This window comes from Pinus tabuliformis, chromosome 6 (genome assembly GCF_031772625.1).
Source record: "Pinus tabuliformis cultivar Carrire ecotype Pingquan chromosome 6, CPIR1, whole genome shotgun sequence".
NCBI lineage: Eukaryota > Viridiplantae > Streptophyta > Pinopsida > Pinales > Pinaceae > Pinus > Pinus tabuliformis.
This window is the reverse complement of record NC_142292.1, coordinates 748,165,441-748,191,075: the sequence shown is the minus strand read 5'-3', so window position 1 is coordinate 748,191,075 and position 25,635 is coordinate 748,165,441. Positions and strand designations below refer to the sequence as shown.

Sequence of the window (25,635 nt, the reverse complement as noted above, 5' to 3'; positions counted from 1 at the left end):
TCCAAATGCAATTGAGTTGCAAGATGGACTGTTCTATTTCAGAGGGAGAATGACAAACAAATACCTATCCATGATGTGTTGCATGTCCCAGCCTTGGGGATGAACTTGATCTCCCTATCCGTCCTTTAGTACAAAGGGTACAATGTTATCTTTAGAGAGTGAAGGTGTTATTGAGGCATAAGGATTGGAGGTCACCTATAGCAGTGGGAGTGAGGAGTGGCAGGTTGTACAAATTGCAGATGGACACTCTGAAGGCACTAGTTAGAAGCAACAGTTCGAGGGACCAGGGGGAGCTATAGGTGAGCACAGAGCACGATGGTGACATGGTGACAGGTGTTCCAGAGGGGAGCACAGAGCACGATGATGACTGTAGAGGATGTAGTTTGGGGAAGTTTGCGAAAACAACTTTTCTAAGGAGCGATAGTACATCACAAGGGATACTTGACCTTGTGCATTGAGATATTTGTGGGCTAATGTCGACAAAATCTCTTAGGGGGTATGAGTACTTTGCTACTTTTATTGACGATTTCTCCAAAAAGACTTGGATCTATTTCTTGAAGACCAAGGATGAGGTATTTAGTTGCTTTTAGGAGTTTAAGGCTCTGGTGGAGAATGTGACAGGCAAAAGATTTAGACTCTTCAGTCAGACAACGAAGTTGAATCCACCAACAAGGAGTTCTGAGCGTATTGCACCAGGGCAGGAATTAGGAGAGTGGACGGTTCGTTACAACCTGCAATAGAATGGGGTTGCTGAGAGGAAGAACTGGTCTATTTCGGAGGTAGTGAGAGTGATGCTGTATGGCCAAGATCTCCCATACTATTTATGGGCAGAGTCATGCAGTACAACAATTTATATACAAAATAGGGTCCCACATAGAGTGTTTGGCAAGATGACACCTGAGGAGGCATTCACAGGGAAGAAGCCAGTTCTTAGTCACTTAAGGATATTTGGCTGCCTAGCATACTATCACATTCCAAGGGAGACACGTTTGATGCTACATCAGATTCCAGAGCGAGGTTACTTCGTTGGCTACAACGAAAACTCGAAGGCATACATGATCTTCATCCCAGGGGCCAGGAGGATTATAGTTAGGCGGGATGTCAAGTTTATGGAGGACAATGCGTGTAGAAGATCCAGAGAGTTGCCAGCAACAAAAGATTAGAGTGAGTAGCCAATAGAAGCTCCTAGAGTAGAGCAACAAAATCAGGGGCAATAACAAAGCATGAGTACAATGACTAGTACGAGCACAAGTTCATGTGTGAGTGGTCTTGTGATTTCATAGAGCATGGAGCAACAAATGCAACAGATTTGGGAGATGCATCAGGACATGGAGGTGGATATTCCTAACTCCACTGTTGGCAAGAGGAATCGTGAGGTTCAATAGACACTCAGGAATGCTAAAGAGTTTGTGGGGGCTCCTAGGACGGGCATGACAGAGCAAAGACAACCAGAGTGGTACATTGGCTACATGGCGTTGGTCAGTGAGTTGGTAGATAACAAGCTTTCTGGCAATTACGAGGTTGCATAGGAGTAGGTGTGGCAGGATGCAATGGTTGAGGAATATTCCTCAATCACGCAAAATGATGTTTGGGAGGCTGTACCAAGACTGACAGATAGGGCGGTGGTGGGATCACGCTGGATCTATAAGATCAAGCACAGTGCAAATGGTAGCATTGTGAAATACAAAGCTAGGTTAGTGGCCAAGGGGTTCTCTCAGGAGGGAATAAATTATGAGGAGATACTTGCTCCAATGGCGAGGTACACTTCTATATGGGCCGTGATCTCATTAGCAACACAAATGGGATAGCAAATTCATCAGATGGATGTCAAGATGATGTTCCTGAATGGTGAATTGGAAGAGGAGATGTACATTGAATAACCAGAGGGCTTTGTGGTACACAATAGAGAGGCCCACATGTGCAAGTTGAAGAGAGCTTTGTGTGGGCTCAAGTGGGCTCCTAGGGCGTGGTACGAGCGCATCAATAGATACTTGCATGGCATGGGTTTTGTGAAGAGTGAGGTCGACACAAACCTCTACTACTTGGTGGTTGTGGGAGATGCTCTCATTCTTGTCCTATATGTGGATGACTTGTTCTTGATTGGTTCATCGGGGCTCATTGAGGAGTGCAAGAGGGATCTTGTAGCTAAGTTCAAGATGAAGGATTTGGGATTCATGCATTATTTTCTAGGCATGGAGGTATGACAGACATATGGTGAGATTTTCCTTGGTCAAGGGAGATACTGCAATCGAGATCTTGAGGAGGTTTGGGATGGAGGATTGCAGAGCCATGTCTACTCCCATGATCACTAATTGGAGGAAGATATATGTATCCAAGGAGAAGGATGTGGACCCCACCTTGTACAGACAATTGATAGGCTCTCTCTTGTATCTGGTCAACACAAGGCCAGATATATCCTATGCAGTAAATTGTCTTAGTCAGTTCATGGTGGAACCAAAGAGAGTGCATTGGATGACTATAAAACATGTGCTGAGGTATTTACGTGGCACAATCGAGTATGGGATCAGGTATGCTCAAGGTGATGGTGTTAGGTTGGTGGGATATACTGATATAGGCTGGGTAGGTAACACAATGGATCAGAAATGCACTTCATGGTGCTGCTTCAACATGGGATCAAGAGTTGTTTCTTGATACAACAAGAAGCATAAGTTCGTGGCACTAAGTTCTACAAACTTTACAAAGACAAATTACATAACAACGAGCATGGCCACATGTGAGGCCACAAGGCTTTAGAAGCTGCTAATAGTTTTGTTTGGTTAGAGCATAGAAACGATGGCGATACACTGCGACAATCAGAGTTGCATCAGGTTGTCAAAGAATACGGGGTTTCACGACAGGTCTAAGCATATAGACAACAAATACCACTTCATTAGGGATTGTGTGCAATGCAAAGATTATCTAGCTACAATATATGCCTATAGATGAGAAGGTAGCAGATATACTGACAAAGGCTTCGGGGAAGGCGAGGTTCATCTTCTTCAGAGACAAGTCGTGTTATGCAGAACGCCTTCCTTGCTATGAGGGAGTGTTAGTGTGTATAGCTCAAAGAAGCGTTTTAGTCACAAATTACGTCTATGAGGCCAGGGAACACATTTTTTCCAATACCCAGAAAATGTTTCATGAGAAAAGACCTTGATTAGATTTAATTAAGCAGTTAATTAATTTTCCCAAGACTAACTTAGTGCAATAAGCTTAATTAATCAATATTAATTGGGGTAAATTGATTTTCCTCTAGGGACTTCTGAAAAAGTCACTTGATGGGGTGAAAATGATCTTAGCCATCAATTAAGATTAGATCATGGCCGTTGATTTGTCAACGATATATTATAAGAGGAAATCTAAGGGGATTTTGGAGAACACATCGAGACACAAAGTTGCAATGATGGCAAAGGCACAAATGCAACGCAGGGACATCAACAAAAGGGGTTTTAGTAGAGATTCTAGAAGAGATTCTTCACAGTGTTTTCTAGGGAGAAATGGACGTAGAGAGGTCGATTTTCCAGCAGTGCGAGTTGCTCCAGGTAGGGGTGCGAATTACCCTAGAAGGCAGTGTGAATTGCTCAAAGGAGAAATTTTGATGCAAGGAGAATTTGCAAGTGAGATAAATTTGCACAGGAGGATCGATTTGACAGTAGAAGTTGAGATTTTCCAGTGGAGGCCAAGTTGATTTTAGCAGTCAGTGTGAGTTGCCAGGAGGGTTGAGTTTATCTGCCAGGCCGCACGTGTGAGCCAGATTGAGCTTCAAAGGGAGGCTGAATTTTTCCTGGTGTGGCAAATTACTTCTAGGAGGTTAGGGAGACTTGCATAAGTGATCAAAATAATTTCCTAGAGGGTTGCCATTTTATGGTAACAAATTGTGATATTTTTGCCGAAAATTTTAATAATTAAAACCCTCATTTGCAGAACTAGTTTTCCCTTAGGGTTTTTTCCAGGGACATTTGTTCGAAAATATCGGTGTCCATTATTTGTGTGTGCATAATTTTCTCAGTTCTTGTGGTTATTTTTTTTTATGAAGTTACAAGAATGAAGGCAGATACGACATACTTCAATAAGAAAAGCTATAGTTTCGGTATATGTTATAATTTTTCATACTACGTTATGTTTTGTTGTGAAGTCCATGAAATTTAACACTGAACATTTAAATTAATATTTAGTATCAGTATATATGGGGTTTAAGTTAATATCATCATAACTTAGACCATTCAGAACTAAATTTTTTGATATATATATATATATATATATATATATATATATATATAGATATATGTTAAAAATTTCAAAATTTGTATTGGCTATAGAAAAAGTCCACGACTTAAAGCCTTAATACATATTTGGAATATAAAGCTTTAAATTTTGAATAAGTGGAGAAATGTATTTTTATCTATTTTTCTTATTTTTCTCATTTGTATATTGAAATTTATTGTGTAACTGTCAAATTTTAGAGTTTCCCAAACTTAATGTCAATTTTTTTTTACCAATTAATTCATTGTTGATTTTTTTGTTGAACTTTAAAGTCACCAAACTCAGACATGAACTCAAACTGGGTGATTTAGCTTGTATGAGTTTATATTTGTGCATAAATTCACACCATATATATAAAAATTTTTAAAACTGCTTACAATGAAAGATAAGATGATGTAAAGAGAGGTATAAAAGCTTTGTTTTAGTGGCTTCGTGTTGAGCAACATCATGTTCCTTTTAGACATCAGACCATGAGACCCATCAAACAAGTTGCACATAAGTTTTCAAGGCATTCATGTTAAAATTGGCAACTAGGGCCAAACTGCATATGGGTCACCTTATTTATGGCCACTGATATTTTTCTTGGATTCCTCTCATTGAGAGGTGTAGGATTGATCTAAAGATCATTCGATTTCTCCATGTATTCATGGAGATATGAATTTATTTGTGTTATGTGACAATTCGTCAAGGTCCGCGAACAACCAAATTGCCCCCACTTGTCCTCAACGTTTTATAATAAATAGAGGTGGCCTTCAAGTCATTTGGTCACTCATCTCTTGTGATCTCTCTCCACTTGTCTTTGGGTTTTGGTGGGAGGAGAAATCTAGAGAGGACACTTTGCCCTAAAAGAGATGTCCTAGACCTTATTTATGGCAGTTGATATTTTTCTTGGATTCCTCTCATCGAGAGGTGTAGGATTGATCTAAAGATCCTCCGATTCCGACATGTATGCATGGAGATATGAATTTATTTGTGTTATGTGACAATTCGTCAAAGGTCGTCCAACAACCAAATTGCCCCCACTTGTCCTCAACATTTAATTATAAATAGAGGTGGCCTTCAAGTCATTTGGTCACCCATGTCTTGTGATATCTCTCCACTTGTCTTTGGGTTTTGGTGGGAGGAGAGATCTAAAGAGGATATGCTGCCCTACATCCTAACAGAGTCATGGAAGAGAGAGACCTTAGTGCTGTCATGAAGAGAGAGCCGTCAATGCAGTCATGGAAGAAGACCTTAACGCTGTCATGAAGAGAGAGCCTTCAACGCACTCATGGAAGAAGACCTTAACGCTGTCATGAAGGAGGCTTTCATAACGCAACATGGAGAGGTCTAAACACTGGTCTAGAAGAGACCTATTTGCTCTTCTAGAAGGCTCGCATATGCAGTCCTAAAGGGAGGATCTAACCTTACCCTAGCCGCAATAAGGAAGTGTCTTAGCCACAAAAATCTTGTTGCTGTCTTGGCCCTAGACACAGTGCGCTAATCCGCAGTCTCAAGAGGCCTATATGTTGACCTAGCCGCAATCCTCAAGGGTGACCTAATCCGCAATTGAGGGTGACACTTACGCACTATCAAAGGAGCCGTAACACAGCCTACTAATCTATTGTTTGATGATGCCCTAAACTGCAGTTATGATGAAGCGCTATTTGCAACAAAGGAGGGTTGATCAACAATGAACCTATACACTATAATAAGGACCCTCCTAAATACGCAGTTTATGAGAGCTTCTATTTGCTGTCACTGGCTGCAGCAAAGTGGCCATCATACCGCATAAAATTGGAATAAGTTAAGGGACTGTGTGAGCATCGCTCTTGCAACTGTGTGACGATGGTTTCTTCTTGTAAGGAGGTCGAGTTAAAAGAAGCAGTGGATCAAACCTGTCGGGATATCATTGGAAGATCAAGCATAATGTTTATGTTGCTACAGGAAAACTGTGTGTTAGGCAGCAGGCCATAACGCCACAGTCAAGTATTTTTTATGGGTATTTGAGGGCTCAGATCATTAGCATAATCTAAGGAGCTGTCGTGTATAATGCTGCTGAGATCTAAGGCTAATTTTGATGACTATATGATGTTGCTATAATATGAGATGGACAAAGTTATTGTCATGAGTTAAGGATTAGTCAGCTAGCAATGATGCAGCATGATGGATGCAGCATGGTTGATGTAGCATGATAGATGCAGCATGGGTGATGCAGCATGATGGATGCAACATCGTTGATGCAACGTGGTTGATGCAACATGGATGGATACAACATGGGGATGGATGCAGTATGGTGATGTAATCACCTTGGAGAATCAGTTGAAGAAATGTGTCTTCACATGAGTTCAGATTTGCAGTCCTTTGTCATCTGATCTACAACTTGATGTGTCATCTTCATAGAGAAGATCTCTGATGTTTGATCTCTTATCTTGGCAAATCAAAGTGTTGACTTCAAATGTATTTGTACTATCTCTTTCTCTCTATTGAACTATTGAAGAATATAAGAAGAATTGATCAAGGGTTCCCCACATTGGGGTTTGTCTCTGGCTGGTGCCACATCTTGTGTCCTCTTTGCTAGGCTTGTCTTCTAATGTTTATGTTTATGTTCTATCTGCACTTTACTATCATGCTGATGTGATTGCTAATCTGAATATTGTCATTGGGCTAAAATGAAAAATTGAAGTAAATTGCTCTCAACATAGAACATACCTAAAATTTACAATTCACCATGGATATGTATGCTAGTATCTTTTCTAATGGATCACCACCATGATGTTATCAAGTCCTTAAGACCAAAGGCACTCTGATAATATGATAAGTAACATAATGCTTTGATACCATGATAAGAAATATAATATATAAACATATGCAATGATAGATGACACAGGAATTGTTGGAAAAGGCTTTAAGTTATCTCAACAATATATTTAGCCAGTGATATCAATATATAGTGCTTGGATATAATCACCTCGTAAGTTGAAGATGACTAATCAATGTTATCAGAATTGGACCAATCATCAAAGTGGTAGACCCCTCGAACCGGAAATTGGTCAGAACCGGACCAGAACCAGTAAAAGAATCGAACAAAAAACTCAGTCAACCAAAGACACATAAAATATTCAAATCTTAAATAATAATAATATATATATATATATATATATATGTGCATCCATATGAATCCAAACCATTTATACACAAATACGTGAAAGTTCACATTTATATAGCATGTAAGTGTGCATAAATTCACACATATTTGTGCATAAATTCACGCATTCAAGTGATATGTTTATAGCACACACCATATATATAAATTTTTAAAACTGTTTACATTGAAAGATAAGCTGATGTAAATAGAGTTATAAAAGCTTTGTTGTAATAGCTTCGTGTTGAACAACATCATGTTGCTTTTAGACATCAGACCATGAGACCCATCAAACAAGAGAATTGGTGGAAAAGGATTTAAGTTATCTCAACAATATATTTAGCCAGTGATATCAATATATAGTGCTTGGATATAATCACCTCGTAAATTGAAGACGACGAATTAGTGTTATCAAAATTAGACCAATTATCAAAGCGATAGACCCCCCTGGACCGAGAATCGGTCAAAACCTGAACATAACCAGTAAAAGAATCGAACAAAAAAACCAATCAACCAAAGACATGAAATATTCAAATTTTAAATAAGAACATATATATTCATGTGCATACATATGAATCCAAACTATTTATACACAAATAAGCGAAAGTTCACATTTATATAGCATGCAAGGTTGCACATAATTAAAATAGTACAGAGTGCAATCCATCTCTAAACCGAATACAAACAAGCACCACATGGACTCTAACATCCAAAAAAAATCATGCTACAACAAGTTTCTACATATCATCAAAAGCATTGCCTTTATTGGGATCTTTGTCATGAATATCACCCTCCAAGCATTAAAATAAGATAGAAAAAACATAACATGTCAAGTGAAGATTTTGTTTGATTGATGGATACTTTTTTTAGTAGGCTCATGATAGAGGAGTTCGACAACCAATGCCACTAACATCAAGGTACATTGAGGGTTTGGTGCTATTGATTAAATACTAGTTCCATACCCCATACCCTTATCCAATGGGGCGTTGCAATCACCCAATCCTGAAATCCTAGAAAATTGTTAAGTTTGATGGATTTTGAGTGAGATCTAAAATTATACTTTCTACATATGAAATCCAATGAGGTCAGAACCACTTTCAAACATCTTGAGTCATTTCGTGGTAATGTTAAAAATTTAAGTAAATCACTTTTCCCTCAAGAATTTAACATTATCGAGAATTACATGAAATTAGAAGGGTAATATTGTTAAATACTATGCTTCCCCTCTCATAAATCATTGCATTTTTGAAAAAAAAATTGCGTTCAAAGGTTTCTTGGTAGCAATGTACAAAACCAACCAGTTTAGTGAAAAAAAAGCCGGTTTGGTACCCAACAAAAGCGGATCAGGTCACTGGTTAGAACTGGTTTTGGCCTCAAATTGGTCAGACCAATTGGTTCAGAGCGGTTTGGTCTAGTCCTGATAACATTGCGATGAATACTTTGACAACTCATTGAGCCATTAAAAGATAAGAATGACACCTTAGTAAGGACAAAGGATGACAACTCATAAAATGGGTGATCTTGGACTTTGTGATGCTCTAGGGTTTCAAAGTCTAACGTATGGTACAATTGGTAGTTTTTCAAACGTATTTCATACCTATTTTGGCATTTCCATAGGTTTTGGGTGCTGTGAAGTGGCTAAACTACACATTTCCTGCAACTTGGGATTAGTATCCTTGTTGATCCATCAAAATTTAGTAATGGAAATCCTTTCAAGTAATTTTAGATTAATTTGATTACCTCAGACATCTTAATTTTCTTGATTACCATTATTGCTCTACTTTTATTAATGTCCGTACAAAATGGTTTTGGTTATAGTAATGATAACTAGCATCCCTTCTTCGACCTTGTTCTTTTTGATGACCTTCCCCACTCGTGCTCTCATCTCCCCATAACCTTTTGCAACTACCAAGGAGAGTAACTTTCGGCCCATTTCATCCATCTTCTCTTTAATAACTCTAGGGGAGTTATTTTTTCCTTCATTGATGATGCAATTTCAAATTTCTAGTTTTCATCCCGAAGAGTGCTTTATAATAACTGATAAATACCATAGGTTTCTGACTAATATCTGGAGGGGGGGTGAATCAATATTGTAGGAATTTTATCAATTTAAATTTTCTTTTCACTTATGCAGTGATATTACGACACCATAAACAATTTGTTCACATGATCATCACATGAAATAATATCAGTAACACAAGGAACAAACAAATTCCCCAAATTGCTCTTCAATTCTTTCACAAGGCAAGCTACAAATTCTTGTTACAATTTTTTTTGTCTACAAACAACAGGACGCTGCAACTCCCTGATTTATCAACTACAACTGAATGGAGCTAGAACCCTAAATATTTACCAGTGTCTACTGGAAGGAGCACCAACCCTTGATTTCATCCTAAAGAGTGCTTGGTAATAACTGATAAATACCATAGGTTTTTGACTAGATTATTGATAAATGTTGGAAACCAGGACAATATTGAGAGGGGGGTGAATCAATATTGTAGGAATTTTATCAATTTAAAGTTTATTCACTTATACAATGATATCACAACACTATAAACAATTCATTCATATGAGCATCGCATGAAATAATATCAGTAACACAAGGAACAAACAAATTCTCCAAATTGCTCTTCAATTCTTTCACAAGGCAAGCTACAACGTCTTGTTACAATCTTTTTTGGCTACAACCAGTAGGATGTTGCAACTCCCTGATTTATCGGCTACAACTGAATGGAGCTACAACCCTAAATATTTACTAGCGTCTACTAGAAGGAGCACCAATCCTTGATTTGCAAGCTACTTGCTTGACATCAATGATTCATCTTTCATCCATTTTCAAACTAGAACTATGAATGCCACCATTGCTGACAAAATAAAACAATTTGTCCAACACCACCTTCAACGAACTGTGATTACTGAGAAATACACAATCACACCGACACCCACTCTTCACCCCCAATTCTTGCAGAAAGTCTAATCAACTCTGCTTATAAAGAAATTTAATTTGCTATTTTTTGGCCTCTTTGCTTTTCTTTCATTCTTGCATGAGTTTCTTTATTTCTAGTTTTGTCCTGTTTATTTGAGTCTTCTAATTTTCTAAAACTGTTCTTTAAGTCATACGACCCTGATCACCTATTTCTACAAGTTAAATTGGTCAAAACTGCTTATTTTGGCAATTTGAAACTTTTATAGGGTTTAGCTATAGTTTTAACTTGAGCGCCAATTTTAATTTGCCACTATATTTGGCAAAAGTGCCAAATATGCTGCTTAACTCGTCCATGCGACCGATGATTGCCTCTAGCCCGTGTGCGCTTGCCCCTTGCCTGTTATCGGCCCATAAGACCTCGTGCTATGACCTCCACCTTGGTCTTTAGGTGCTGAACTGCTCTTTAAGCCTTCGAGGGTTTGTTTTCTTTATAACTCCTCTGCGCCCTCCGTCTTTTCAATTCATGAGGCCAAGTGCTGGTGCTTGGTTCTTGACATTTTTTATCTTGACGCTTTTGTTTTGTTTCCTTCTAAAACTTTCGGGCTCCATTTAGCGAGATGCGCTGTTAGCGAGGTCCTCTCGGTCTGCTTCTCATTGGTTGTTTACTACTACTTGGCAGTGCCGAAGTGTCCCAACGCATTTTGTAATATCCCCTAATAATAATAATAAATAAATAAATAAAAAAATAATATTAAAATATAAGTAAATAAATAATAAACAATAAAGAGAATATAATAATAGTAAATAATAAAGAAAAATAATAATAGTAAATAAATAATAAATAATGAAGAGAATATAATAATAATAAATAAATAAAAAAGAAAATAATAAAATGGAGTTCTAAATAAATATATATAAAAGTAAACTATAAAAATAGTAAGAATAAGTGAAGTTAGCAAAAGTAAAAAGGAATAAAATGAGAAAGAGTTAAATTAAGAGAAATATTAAATTAAGTAAAACTTAAAATAAAGAAATAAAAGTTGGCATGTTGACACATGGAATGTGTGTATGCGGATCCCTTTCCATTTTTTGGTCTATTTAATGGACGATAAGGGGGATGAGATTCATCCATTCCTTCGTCCATTTTGTTGGGAGAAAAGTGTTGTGAAACAAATGATTCCTTGGTAGTAGTACATTTATTGAGGGCTCGGGGTGGCCAGGTGTAGAAAGATTATGTGCAACTGAGCCTACTATTGGGTGGAGAGTCGTCTCCAAAATCTTTGTTGCGGAACTCCAAAAAGACAAGTAAAGAATATCGTCGATACAGGGAAGTCATCTCTACTAGTGTTTTTCGAAAATTTTATCTTAAATAGTTGAATAGTTGGGTGTTGGTTATTAATCATATAAATTCATGTAATTATTTGTATATTTTAAATCAGGGTTGTTACACATTTTGCTTGTGCCATTTTATAAACTGCCGTGGTCTTCCTTACGAGATGAGCTGTCTCGGTGGGGTCCTCCCGACATGTTTGCGCCCAATCACTGCATGCCTGAGCTCACTTGTCCTTGATATCGGCCTTGTCATCCCGATGACCAGGCAACCTGCGAGTCTTCCTTTGTGTCTTAATAAAACTTTTGGGCTTTACCTTGTGGGCTTAGCTATCCCGTGGGATTTGCTCACTGAAGCCATGGTCCAATCACAATGTTGCTGGGGCGAGTTGGCTCTAAAAACTACCAGATGCCCTAATGCCTAGTCAGCCTGCCTGCTCTTTAGTGTGCGTTGTTCAAACCTTCTAGGGTCTTGCTAGAGGGATGATGTCACATATGCCACGTGTCGCTATTTGAGTGGTGACATGTGGTACCCGGAAATGGCCCATATGGGTACCCAAAAAGGCCAAAAACACCTGCTACATGTCCTGACTTTTGGCTTTGCACTATTTTTCTATATAAAAATTTCTAAGGGTCCCGACCATTTTCTGTGTTGCGCTACTATTGCCATGTTGCCCAACCCTTCTTCACGGTCACAAAACCACTCAACGCCCCCCTTCAGGCTGTTTGTGGTTTTGAGGGAGGGGGTAACGCAATCCACCACAACCGTCAATCTAGCAATCGATGGTTTGGGCAAACCACCCATTGTGCGACTCCCTTGCATAATAATGGTCGAGCATTGAATGCTTGTGCAATTTTTTCGATGTGCCATTGAGGATGAGTGGCGACAGATCCGCCTTAGAACTTGCACATCGTTTAATTGGTATCGGGTCCTACACAAGTCAGGGTTGGGGGTTGGAGATTTATTCTTTGTTTCACACCTGCTCTTGATCCCGACGACTTGACTTCCGACTAGGCTAAAGGACTGATTCAGAACTTTGCTGACTGGAACCTTGCCCTTCTTTGACTCTTCTCCTCTTTCAACTGCTGAACTTTGGTCTTCAATAACTTTTGATCCAGGAAGCCTTTTTCAGACTTCAATATACTGTTGGAAAGCTCTTTAAGAGCTCTATCTGTTTGAGTGGATCCCAAACACACTTGAGCTGATCTTCTTCCATAAAAATGACTTCAAAATCTCTGCACCTTGACCACCTTTGCCTTTGCTCTCAATAACAATGTATTTCCAACAATAATTGCAGCGGAGAATTGTTGTCTGTGATGAAAACTTGACTGAATTGAGAGTTGGGGGGAGGGAGGTCGTGAATCAATTTAGTACATTCATGGATATTTACTTATTTTACTTAAAACTCATTAACTGAATTTTTAAATGTGCAACTTAACACATAATGAACAACAGATTGAATATGTGAACAACAAGTAATAAGTAATTCAAAACATCACATAAACACATAACATCAACACATATGGACACCAAATACAAGTGGAAAGCCATAAAGGGAGAAAAACCATGATTTGTTATTGTTGTGATGCATAGGGAAGCTCCTATTCCCTTATTACATCTGATTTTCTGTATGCTCCAACCTTTCAGGAAACTGCTACCTCAATTTTTCTGCAAGCCACAACATGCAAGGAAGCTCCAACTTCCATAAGTTTTCTGTAGGCTACAACCCACAGGAGGCTCCTACCTCAACAGGCTACAACCTGTTCTTTATCAAGCTCCAACTTGAAAGGACACTACAATCCCCTGATACATAAAAGAAATAACATGCTGTATACCTGGCCATCAATTCTGGATATCTTCATCTTTATCTCTGACTCTTCTCGCCTTCAAATCTACTTCGCATCAGCTTCATACGTGCCAGATAACTCACGAATAATCAACTTTCACATCCTTTCCTTGCTGCTTCTTTGTTGCTCCTTGCTACTGCTCCTTTGCTCCTTTGCCATTCCTTGCTAATACTCCTTTGCTCCTTTGCTGTTCCTTGCTGCTGCTCCTTTGCTATTCCTTTGCTGTTCATATCACCTTCACCTTATGCTAATCCTTTGTTGTTCCTTGTTGTGCTACTCCTTTAGTGTTCCTTGTTGCTGCTCCTTTTCCTTTGTTGTTCCTTGCTGCTGCTCCTTTGCTATTCCTTTGTTGTTCATCTCTCATCAACATATCAAGCATACCTTCAATATACATTGATAGTCTTGTTGTTTCTTTGCCATCAATCTCCCCCACTGGCATTAATGGCAACAAATTCATCCTCCCCCTCTTGTCCTGAGAAAGATTTGTCCTTGTTGCTCCTAACCTCTGCTTACCCCCCCCTTTGACATCAATGGCAACGGGGTTAAAAAAAACTGCCCATAATGGTGTTCATAGCTCCGTCAAGTTCAAAGTTTTTCACGGTTCAACAATCACAATATAATTCTGAGGTGATCTCCAATAAAATCTCTGTATAGATGCAGTAAAGAGATCACATGCATGGAGTTACACAGTTGAGAGGTGCTCATCAAATGATAGTATTCTTCAATGGTTCATCATCATCATTTTGCACACAAAGGGGTCCATAATCCTTGAAATTAGCATCAATAATGCTGCCTGTGACCTTCTAACCCTTGCAAAATACATTTTTTTTTAATTATGTTGCAGCTTGACAAATAACAGGTTGGAGCCAACAGCCTGAAGGCCACTGTTCAGAGGTACAAGATTTGTTCCATTTTCATTGGAAGGTACTAAGAATTCTGGAACATTCTCAACTCTTCCCCTCCTCTGGATTTCATCCCAGATAGAAGCAACGATTGTAACCACTGTGCTGGATAATACAATCGACATATCAAGATTGTGTTCTCTATGATGTGTGCATTTATAGATTGACCGTCCACCTTATATGCAGACTTTAGTAGCAATTGTATTCTTTTTGAGCTTTTTAAGTTCAACCTTTTCCAATCAATCGAGGAACAAGGCAGTATAAATTATGTAGCATCCCAACAACATAACTTAACCTATCATTATCCACACAAATTCATGGTACCTCTATTATTGAATTATACACTCCAATGCTTTCTCCCTGACCCTTAACTTGGAAAGGATCAGTCAACCTTATTTCACATGCCCTGTTGCTACTGCATTGAGGATTCCATGAATCAGGCTGATCTTGAGGGAAAAATACACTTGATGAAGACAAAGATGAAGTTGGAGGATTTGAGAAACCTAGAGCCAAAGAAGGTTCAAAGAGTTTACAATAAGTTGCAGCCATACAATGTACTGAATCTTCAGATAGCCTATTAGGTGACTCAGGGACATGATTTGCAATAGATTGGCGAGTCTGGCTAAACAATCCTCAGACCCCTTCATTAGAGGTTGTGAATGCCAGGGATGCATGGTGCCTGCTTTGGGTGGATTTTCCAATGGAGGAGAGCATCTTAATAAGGTATTGGAAGAAGAATCATGAAACAAAGATGAATGGCTCCATTGAACTGCATAATATACCTATTTCCCATTAAAATCGCTGGGCAACAATCCAACGAATTGATCAACGAACAGGTTGAGGGTGCATATGTTGTGGTGTGGATGGTTGTAGGTTAAAAAGTGTGTTGGATTGGGTGCGTGAGATAGTGTTGAGTGCTGGTATGTGGTTTCCCAAAGCACAACAAGGAAATCAGACCAACAGTCAAGCAGATGAGTTGAAGGCTGTGGGTGCCAATAAAAGGAATTTCCTGCCTGCTACGTGTGAGTGCCCAATGCACAAGCCACCTCCTTCCAGTAATTCGACCCATTAGGAATTATTGATGTAGATGGATTAGCAATTTCACTTACAATATTTCCTCATCAGCGATACCAAGGAGATGGTTAAGACATATTAATCAACCCAGAAAGATAGATATGAAGATGATGGGATTTTACAGAACTGGTTTGAAGATCAGAGAATAGGCAATTTGATATAATAATGGACGCTGGGCATGTTCATATAATAAAAGCTGTGGCATATGCAAACTATATCCAAAAGCACTCCGTAATTAATGCTCTCCATTTATTTTATTTATTTGGATATAATGTTCTCCTTTATAACTTTCTCGATATATAATTAAGGCTCTGCAATATATTGCCAATGTATTGACGCTACACTCAATAATATATGAAGCTGCTTCGTATGTTGCTGGAGCTCCTTGATACAGATAAATTAGGAGGTATGGAGATTTGGGCAAAAATAATACGCACTAAAGTAATGTTCTTGTGAGTATAATTCAAACTTCCCCCAGCTCATTCCATAATATAGTGACACACAACTGTACGCACTCCATAATTAATTAACATGCAACCATAATATAATTAACGCTGTTCATATAATATAAGACGCAATTAGGGCACAAAACCCTAGTTCACAAAACACACCATGGTAACAACATTAACAGTGATATGTGTTTTCATAGTAATTGCAGTCCATACCAGCGTTCAATATATGAATAACGTTGCACACATACATATATATTTAATGCAGCTTTGCGGTCCATACCAAATCTATGCAGCATTCGATATACCAAACGTGCTCCAGAGTCCATACCAATTCTATGTAGCGTTCCATATGTTTTCTACCAACATCAACATAATGCCAACATATGCAAGGAACAAACACATTATAATATCAGAACACATATGTAAAACATAATGCATCACTCTCCAAAGCCATATATCTGTTCTGCAACATCAACATCCTTGACTCTTGCCTTGTTTGCCTTCGAGTCTTGCCTTTGTTGTCATGGAGTCTTGCCTTTGCCTTGCATCACAACATCTCACTCATCCTATGCATACAACAACATAAGCCAACATCACCAGCTCATCAACATTCCAAGCATCACGAGCTGAACAGTCTGATTCACATAGCCTGCAATATCTCTCTTCAACTGATCTATGTTACACACTAAACTCAGCCTCTTGCAACATCCTTGCCTTTTTGCTGCTTTGTTGCTCCTTGCTGTTGCTCCTTTGTTGTTCCTTGCTGCTGCTCCTTTGCTCCTTTGCTGTTCCTTGCTGCTGTTCATATCACCTTCACCAAATGCTACTCCTTTGGTGTTCCTTGTTGTGCTGCTCCTTTGCTATTCATTTGTTGTTCATTTCTCATCAACATATCAAACATACATTCAATGTACCTTGATGGTCCTGTTGTTCCTTTGCCATCAAAGACAACAATGCCATCTGTCTGAAATCTATTTCATATATTTCTTTTGTTTTATGTTGTAGGGTAGCTTTATCATTGTCTATACTAACTTGTGCCATGGACATATCTATCTGGTCATTTGGTGGACATTGATATAATTTTCTTATCTATCCCGTGTTAATATCTGAAACAGATGAGAGAAAGACTGGTTTTTCCCAACAGACAAGAAATAGACAGTTGGTGAAATATTCCAGAATATTGATATGTGAAATTGAAATCTGAATTTTGGAATGAAATTTGCGATATTTTTCAACAGAGAAAAACAGAGAAATACTTGTGGAAAATCCTCAAACAGAACCTTTATTGAGATTATGCATTTTTCAGCAGTACATATCTAATAAGGAGTCAATAACAACTCAGGGCTAGTAAACAACAACGGTATTTACTACATTTTGTCATGAAGTGCATCTCTCACAGAGTACCTGCAACAATCATCTTCCAGAAAACTGATCTACTATATTTTTTTAAGGCTTATTTAAAAATGTCTCTTTTTCCTCCTGTTTGTCCTTTCAATGTGGAATAGATGATTTATGTGATACGCTTTATTCTATTTAAAATTTTCCTTTATGTATGTAAGCTGTCTTATTCCAAATTTCCAGCCCTTCTAACTCTGATGCTTGGCTTCCCGAGTTTATTTTTGACATGTCTTTTCTGCTGGAAGCAAAAGTGTAGTGTTTGACTTTGAACAGTCATGACAACGTTTCTCTTTGTCAAGTTGCAGCTCTGAGTTACCACATGCAGCCTTTTTCACTTGCACCCACCTGGGCCCAGCAAACTTGTCTAATAGATGCTGTTGTAACCTCCTACCTCACCTTAACTTTCATCTGCTATGGTTTTTTGTGTGAAAATATTCTACATCATAATTAGAAGCAAGCCATAGTTAAATCGACCCTATTCCTTCTTGTAGATGTGGTCCAATATTAGCTTGTGGACGAAATCTTTACCTATGGACAATTTCTTGCCTATCTAATGGCAAACATCTATGTGTCACAATGACACAAATGGTGCAAATTTTTCAACGATGACATATATTAAGAGAGCAGATGGGATCTAACCTTTAGAGAAATGCATAGATTCTGGCCTTGGACAAACCAATGAAACACAAAATGGTTGATATTACTTTGCATGGTATTCACGTCATTTTAATCTCACGTAGACATCCAAATACTTTAAGCTAGTGCTATAGCCCTTTCTGGAAACGGATTTGTAGCTTAGTTGTCGATGCTTGCATGCAACTGTTGAGGCTTTGAGTTTTCTTGATTTCGTTCTACCATTAATCTCTAAAGTAAATGGATTATCAGTTCAGGCATGGATGCTTGCTTGTCAAGTTCTTCACTCTTCTTAAATCTCCTTATTGTAGGTCCCCCTATATAAAATATCAATCATTTGGGGGAGGTTAGTTTGGGCTTGCTTGTCTCTCGCGTTGAATGTCAAGTAGCCAAGGATTGTGCTCTAATTGTTTAGCATGCATTATTTTCTACACCTGCAGATTGCGAAGTTGCTTGAATGTAAAGCTTCTCGTGTTCGTCTCATTCATCTTGACCGGGAGCTTGCACAAGATTCATTGGTTTGTAACTTAACGTATTTAATCCTTTAGAAACTTTCCTTTTGACGTGGATACAGTTTTTAACTTGTTAATACCAGTTGAGATACATCTGTAAAATTGTTTCATTATGAGCTTCAGGTCCTCTGGCAGTGTGGAGTAACTGGGGAACACCTAATATGTGCTTCGGTAAGTCTGCTGTACATATCACCATCTCTTGCATCACTCTCCCTCTCTCTCTCATGCACACAAATAGAGAGATATATGTTGGCTAAGGCACTATTAGTGGTCTTTAGACTTTCGTAGCAGGTTTTTACGGATTAATGCTATTTGTAGTTTATCTGCAAGTAGGTTATTGGTAAGAAGCCTCATATGTGCTTGTTCTTGCAATTTCAGGTCAATGCGGTGGACCGCAATCCAAAGGCAATTGATGAACAACAGTTGCCGGGTATATTGATGTCAAAGAACACACAGGTTTGTTCCTGTATTTTGGCAAACGTTTTATAGTTCCCTTGAGCATCTATTTGTAACTGTCTTTATAAAAGTTAGCCTTATTCTATTGCTTTTCCTATTGAACAGATTTATGACATTCTCTTCAAGTTGGCAAATGCTAGTGACATGGGTGTTCGTGAAGTGAGCTCTTTCTTTGAGATGTGTCTTTAGTATATGTGACTTTTTTCATCATAGTTTCTTTCAATTGCATTTAGAATGAAGCTTATGAAGTTGAATCTGTTAACTTCTTTTTGAAGGGTGCAAATAGTCTGCTGGCGTTGCTACCAACACACCCCAAATTATTGGCAGATTTTCAGGTTTATGTTTTTGAATCCATATGTCTAGAAATTTCTCTATATCAATGTTGCATTAGGAAATATAAATTGTTCAGAAGAGGCTTCTGTTTAGAACTATGCTGTTCCTTATTTTCAGATATTTCACAAAAAAATTGAGCTTTTTTTATACATATCCTATTTAATGCATACATTTTTCCTTTCCTAGTTGATTTCTGAATGAGATGTATATACATTTTTTGGCAGAGCTTGCATCGTCGAAGTAAAGCTGAAGCTCAGAAGTTACTGGAAACACACTTTAATGCAAAGTCGCATCTTCTTTATACTCTACAGGTCATTCTTCTCATCTTGTTATGGGTAACTCACATTTATTTAGATCTCAATATGTATTGATCTTATTCCCCCCAGTTATCCTCGGGAATCCTTACCTTCTTGAAATCAGACTGGTCTTCAGTTTTGTACTATCTCATTTTTTGCCTCTGTAATTCCTCAGTTCTCTACAGTGCCATTCTCACTTATGTTCTATTTTAATTATGATTACCCTAACTCTCTTGAAAAAAAATAAAAAGAAAAACGAGTGGCATGTCCTGGATTGATGATCAGTAATGGGCTTGAAAACTTTAGCATTATACTGTAGATTGGGATTTGGTGATCAACTTTGTCATAGCTTATGAGATGGCTTGTGTAATTACTAGCTCATCTGTTTAGAAAAATCCTTGAACCTTCTTATAAGTCTGCATACACAGAACATAGCTTGTGGTGTAATAGCGTAGTTTGCTTATTCTACCAATCAGAGAGAGAAGGTAGTAATATCATTCCACATGTTCCCAATTTTGTTGGTTTATGTATTAGGTTGGAAGGATTGGGATCATTCACAATGGCTCTACATTCTCTTTGAATGACATTCAAAGAATTTGGTTTGGATTGTCAGTTAGTTATAGTAACTAAAAATGTATGTGGTTCTTACCGGTTCGTGTGTTCTTTGCATTTATTCTAAGTTACCAGGCAATGGATCCAGATACAGATCAACCAGATTTATGAAAAGACAGGATCTGGATATGGTGCGGAAATGCCACATACAAAAAATGCCACATCAAGATCATTCATGAACTGCTACGTTAAAACTGAAATTATTAGATAATATATAAATTTGAAGACCAAAATCATGAAGCATCGTGTCTTTTCCAAAAGTGATAACTGTAAAATGCAAAATTGAGTATCTCATCAATGATCACTCTATTTATATGATGATGTACAGTAGGTCTAACTACATGTCCAGAAACGGGTCTGCATCCTTATCATCTGAATATTTCAACACTACATCATGATCAATCTGTCACCTGCCTTGAAATCTGCCTTAAAGTTTAAGAATTCCCAGCTAGCTACAATGGTAACATAACATGCTATTCTCTATGTATCATACTGTTCTAGGTGCAGTCTTTACCTAGAGTTGGATGGGATTGAAATAATAAAATTCTTAATGACATAGCCATCCTTTTTACACAAAGAAAACTAAAAATAAGTATATAGTATATGCTATTATCTATATGTTGTCTCAGAGCTTTCGTAAAGCATTCCTGCTAGCATTAGCAAAAAATGAAAATGGAAATTTGAATGTCTCAGATGTTTCCTTCTAGCATTATAATGTGCTACACAACATTTAGGCTATAGGTAATTATAACTTATACAACTATACAACCTATAGGTTAATAATAAATAATCTATGTAAAACTTTGAATAGAATAAGGAATGATGATGGAGGTCGACAGATGGTAGGGTTTGTTTGTGTTGTCAGGTCATTCAGTTTCTTGAGCTGCATGTAACTGGGTGGAGGGCTGACCTTCCTCCCTGGCTGGTGGAGTGGCAGGAAGTCTCCATGCATTTCACAGCTGGTGGTTTGGAGGATTTTGGAGGGTATCAAAGAGCTTTTTACATTCTACTTTCATCTTTTTACAACTGTTGTCTTGGCTTTGGAAGTGGTTAAATCCCTTAGCGGTTAGTCTTCTTAGGTTCCGATGACCTGCTCTGAGTTGATCTGGCACCTAGCTGGATGGATAGCATGGAAGAACAAGTAAATTTTGACCCGGACGGTTCCAGGGAAGGACTCATCAGATTTTCAGTCAAGGGGAGGTGGGGATATGAGCATTGGGATTCTAGCTTGGGACCCTTAACCCTTTGTCTTTTCTAGTCCTATAGCTTCATCATTGGTTGAAGATCCTCATTTGGGCTCAGATCCCCCTCTAGTTGGGGGTTCTTTTTATTCTTTGTAGAACTGAGTTTGGAACAAAACCCACTTGGGATTTCTTGGGACTGTGTTTTCCTAGTTTTGTCATCTACTTATTTTATCTCTCCCACCCCAACGGTTGCTTCGGTAGCTTCGAATGCTTAGGGTTTTCCTTTTGTTGTTGGGGGTTTCACAGTGAGCAGTGGGGGAGCCAAGGGTTTTGATATACAAAGCCTCTTATCTATTCCACCTATAGGTAGGGCTTTTTTCGCGGGTGAAGGTTTTTATTAGTCTGTTAGCAATTTCCTTGAAGGCTTTCTCGATGGGGAGCTGAGGTTGGTTAAGCACATGCCATTGTAGGAGAAAAGGGTTTGGAATGTGGAGAATCCAGAGGAGAAGGTTGTGTTACGACAACCTCGAAGGAAAGGGTTTTTGGGGCAAAGTGGAAAAAAAGGGGGGAGCTGAGGGTGGGACGACCGAGAGGTAGGAAGTTAAATATTAGAACAGTAAGAGCCTGGGTAGAGGAGAACGTGAATTCATTTGTGAAAAACCCACCCAAAGTTGCATTACTAGCTCGTGGGTGTATACAACTCACCTTTGGATCTCATGAGGAGGCTGTGTCAATTTCAGAGAAGGTATGGAAAATTGACTTCACAGTTCTCTTAAAATTCTAGACCCCTTTATTTGATGCTACTAAGGAACCATTGGATATCGTTCCAATATGGGTTTGCCTCCTAGGGTTATCCTTGAATTATTGAGATGGAAAGCTCTTTGTGGACATTGGAAATACTCTGTGTAAGTATTTAGAACATGATTATTTTTATCTCCACTTTGACAATTTGTCAATGGACGGGTTTTGGTGGACGTTGATCTCCGAGCGAGCCTCTTAGAGACCTTGGAAATTGGCAAAGACGAGGAGAGGCTACAAATTCTAGATTATTAAGGTGTCCTGGTTAGATGTAGAAGGTGTCATAAGTACGACCATTTTGTAAAGGATTGTGACTTACTTTTGGGGAGGAAGTCTTAGGTTGAACCTATTCCTAAGCAAAAGAAGAAAGCGTTGCTAGTTTCTCCGAAGGCTATAGAGGCAATACAAGAGAATATGTAGTAAGAACCAAACCATCATGAGATGTCATAGACTCCTACGCTTCAAGCTATGGCGATTCCATTGTAGCAGGATCCTTTGATCAGCGAGGAAGAGGTAAACTTTGTTCATGCAACTTATGAAGACTTCAGGTCTGACATTTCTTCCAGTAATCCTGTTCCCTCCTCTCTTGTTTCTTTTATAGATGTTTCCATGTCTGAGGTTGGAAAAGACTTGGTTAATAAATCTATGGTTCCTTCCCTATCATCTTGTGTGGTCACTCCCTTGCCCCCTTCTATGGTAAACAATCCATGCCCAGATGCCGTAGAGGGGAATTCTTCTCCAGTGGTGTCTTTTCTTAGGGTTCCTCTGATGAGAGAGTCGAGGGAGACGTCTTGTACAACCTAAGATTGCGCTCGGTATTTCCCATTCTTGAAAGGCTATCAGGGATTGGAGAAACTATCATTATCTACTTGGATGAACAAAGGGGGAGGAAGGAAATCACATTTGTTCATAGCTAAAGAAAAAGCTAGAATGAGGTTCTAGAGTCAGGATTGGCACTATAGCTGATTATTTTATTAACAAGTTGGAATGCCATAAGTTGGTGGATTCCTATTAAGATCAAACCCACATGGAGGAACACACAGGTAGGTGAAGAAAGGATCCCCAAAAGGCTTATAGATTTTGGTTTCAGAAGACTTGTTGGATATATATAATTACATCAGATAGTGGGTTGATTGTGGAGGGGAATCTAATCACTCTCCAATCATCCACGAACTAAAAGGAAATGAGTCCAAACTAGCCATATATGAAAAATTGAACTCGACATGGTTAAAAGAGTAGGAATTTCTTGATCTGGCCAAAAGGCATTGGAAACCTTTTAACCCTTTGGCTGACATCTCAACAATTGGTCAATTTTAAGAAAATCACAAGTTTTTAAAAAAGCTCTCCATAGAATGGGCTTCTAAAAAGAGAAAATTGGAAGCACAAGAACTTGCTTCGATTGAGAAAGATCTGCAACAACTATCAAACATTCTAGGGGAAGGTTTCACTAATGAAGCTTGCAGAGAAAACTTGGTTATATTAGAGAGTAAGAGGAAGTCACTCCTCGAAGTTAGGGAAGCGACTTGGAGGTTGAAGAGCGGGGGTCTTTGGTTAGAAAGTGGTGGTGAGAATACTAAGTTTTTTCAGGCCTATGCAAAGGGAAGAGAAATTAACAACACTATGTGGAACCTTGCGGATTTTGAAGGGAGAACAACCTTAGGTTTTGAAAGCTTAGCTGACACGGATAAGAATCATTTTCAAAACCTTTTCAAAGAATTAACAAGAACATCCATTGTAGAAGCTACTCGAGTTGCATGATTCTTTCCTAGATTTGTGGAAGAGGATGAAAACATTTCTCTTATGAAAGAAGTATCGATTGAAGAACTTATAGCAACACTGATTAACTTTCAGAAAGACAAAAGTCTTGGTATTGATGGGTGGGGCATGGAATTCTTTCTTGGCCTCTTTGACATATCAGGGATTGATTTGCTTAAGGTGGTAGAGGAGTCCAGGAGGAATGACAAGATGCTCTCAACATTTAACTCTACTTTCATTACTCTTATACCAAAGGTGGATAATCCTTCGACCTTGAAGGTTTTTTGCCCATATCGCTTTATAACTACATTTACAAAGTAATAGCGAAGATCATTGCTCAAAGGCTAAAACCTATTTTGTCCAAAATTATTTCAAAAGGGAAATTTGGTTTCGTGGAAAGCAGACTCATTCATGAAGCCATTGGAGTGGCTCAAGAAGGTCTACACAACTTTAAGATAAAAAATTTGAAAGGGGTAGTGATTAAAATGGATCTTTCAAAATCCCATGATTGAGTCAGCTGGATGTATATTAGACTACTGATGACTCATGTGGGCTTTAGTCTCGGCTCCAACAATTGGATTATGAACTGCCTTTAGAGAGTATCTTTTGTTGTACTTATCAATGATGCAACCTCTCCTTTCTTTCATGCTCAGAGGGGTTTGCGTCAGGGTTGTCCACTATCCCCCTAGCTCTTTCTCCTTGTGGCAGAAGGTCTCAGTCGAATGCTTGCCGAGGCTAAAAGGAGAGGTGAGTTCCAAGGTGCGGTAGTTGCTCAAGCCCTAAACAACACTCATTTTCTCTTTGTAGATGACATCCTTATTTTTTATAAAGGATCTCTTAAAGATGTAGAAAAATTGCATGAGATAATAACTCTTTTTGGCAAAGCCATGGGGATGGTTATATATGCAAGAAAATCTACCATTTCCTTTCATAATCTAGAGCAAATTGAGATTTTACATTGTCAAAATTCTTTCAATTTTGAGTTTAGAGACCTGGATATACGTCTAAAGTATTTGGGGTTCCACCTCAAGTCTAATAACTATCTCAAGGAGGATTGGCTCTGGTTGTTGGCTAAGCTAGAGAAAAGGCTAAATATTTGGAGTCATGGGTGGTTATCAGGAGCAGTCCGACTTGTATTGGTGAAATCAATTTTGGAAACTATTCTAGTATATTGGTTGTCTCTTGCATGGATTCCAAAAAGTATTTTGGAAAGTGCTCGCAGGATTTGCTTCAGATTCTTGTGGGTTGGGACTAAGGATCAATTTATCCTTCCGTGAGTAAAATGGAACAAGTTAGCGGCTCCTAAGTGTTTTGGGTGGATGGCGTCTGAAAAATATCTTTTTGTTCTCCAAGTATTTAGTATCTTAATGTGGTTGGAGGCTTTTATCAACAAAAAGCCTCTGGATCATGGTGGCCACTCATAAATAAATTGCCCCTATCTGTCTTGATGATTGGATCAGAAGACATGATAAGCCTTGCTCAAATATATTGGTCATCCAGAGAGCAATTTTAAATTCCTTTGACATCATCAAGTCAGGTCTTGCTGGGAGGGTTGGTAATGGTGCTAAGTTGAGGATTGGAGAAGATTCGTGGCCGGGAAGTGAAAGTAGATATACTCTACGTTCCCTATTAATTGACTCTCTTAGGAATCAAGGAATTTTCTATTTAAATCTGTCAATGATTTGGATCTTTTGGAAGCTCTTCATGCGGCTTGGAAGATGAGTTGGTCTAGTCCATTTC

General features: G+C 38.5%; 1 protein-coding gene across 13 annotated transcripts in view; it reads left to right on the top strand.

Moving 5' to 3' along the window:
• The window catches only part of LOC149260897 (uncharacterized), a 291,502-nt gene that overhangs the window by 56,539 nt on the left and 209,328 nt on the right, over positions 1-25,635 (top strand). For all 13 annotated transcript variants that reach the window (XR_016258345.1, XR_016258344.1, XM_089421314.1 and 10 more), the window contains 6 exons: positions 18,390-18,467; positions 18,585-18,632; positions 18,840-18,917; positions 19,023-19,076; positions 19,193-19,252; positions 19,475-19,561. Coding sequence is in view for 11 of the 13 variants with exons in the window: in XM_089421314.1 (XP_089277440.1) it covers positions 18,390-18,467; positions 18,585-18,632; positions 18,840-18,917; positions 19,023-19,076; positions 19,193-19,252; positions 19,475-19,561 (405 nt within the window). In the remaining 2 variants the exon portion in view is untranslated. The remainder of the gene's footprint in view (positions 1-18,389; positions 18,468-18,584; positions 18,633-18,839; positions 18,918-19,022; positions 19,077-19,192; positions 19,253-19,474; positions 19,562-25,635) is intronic.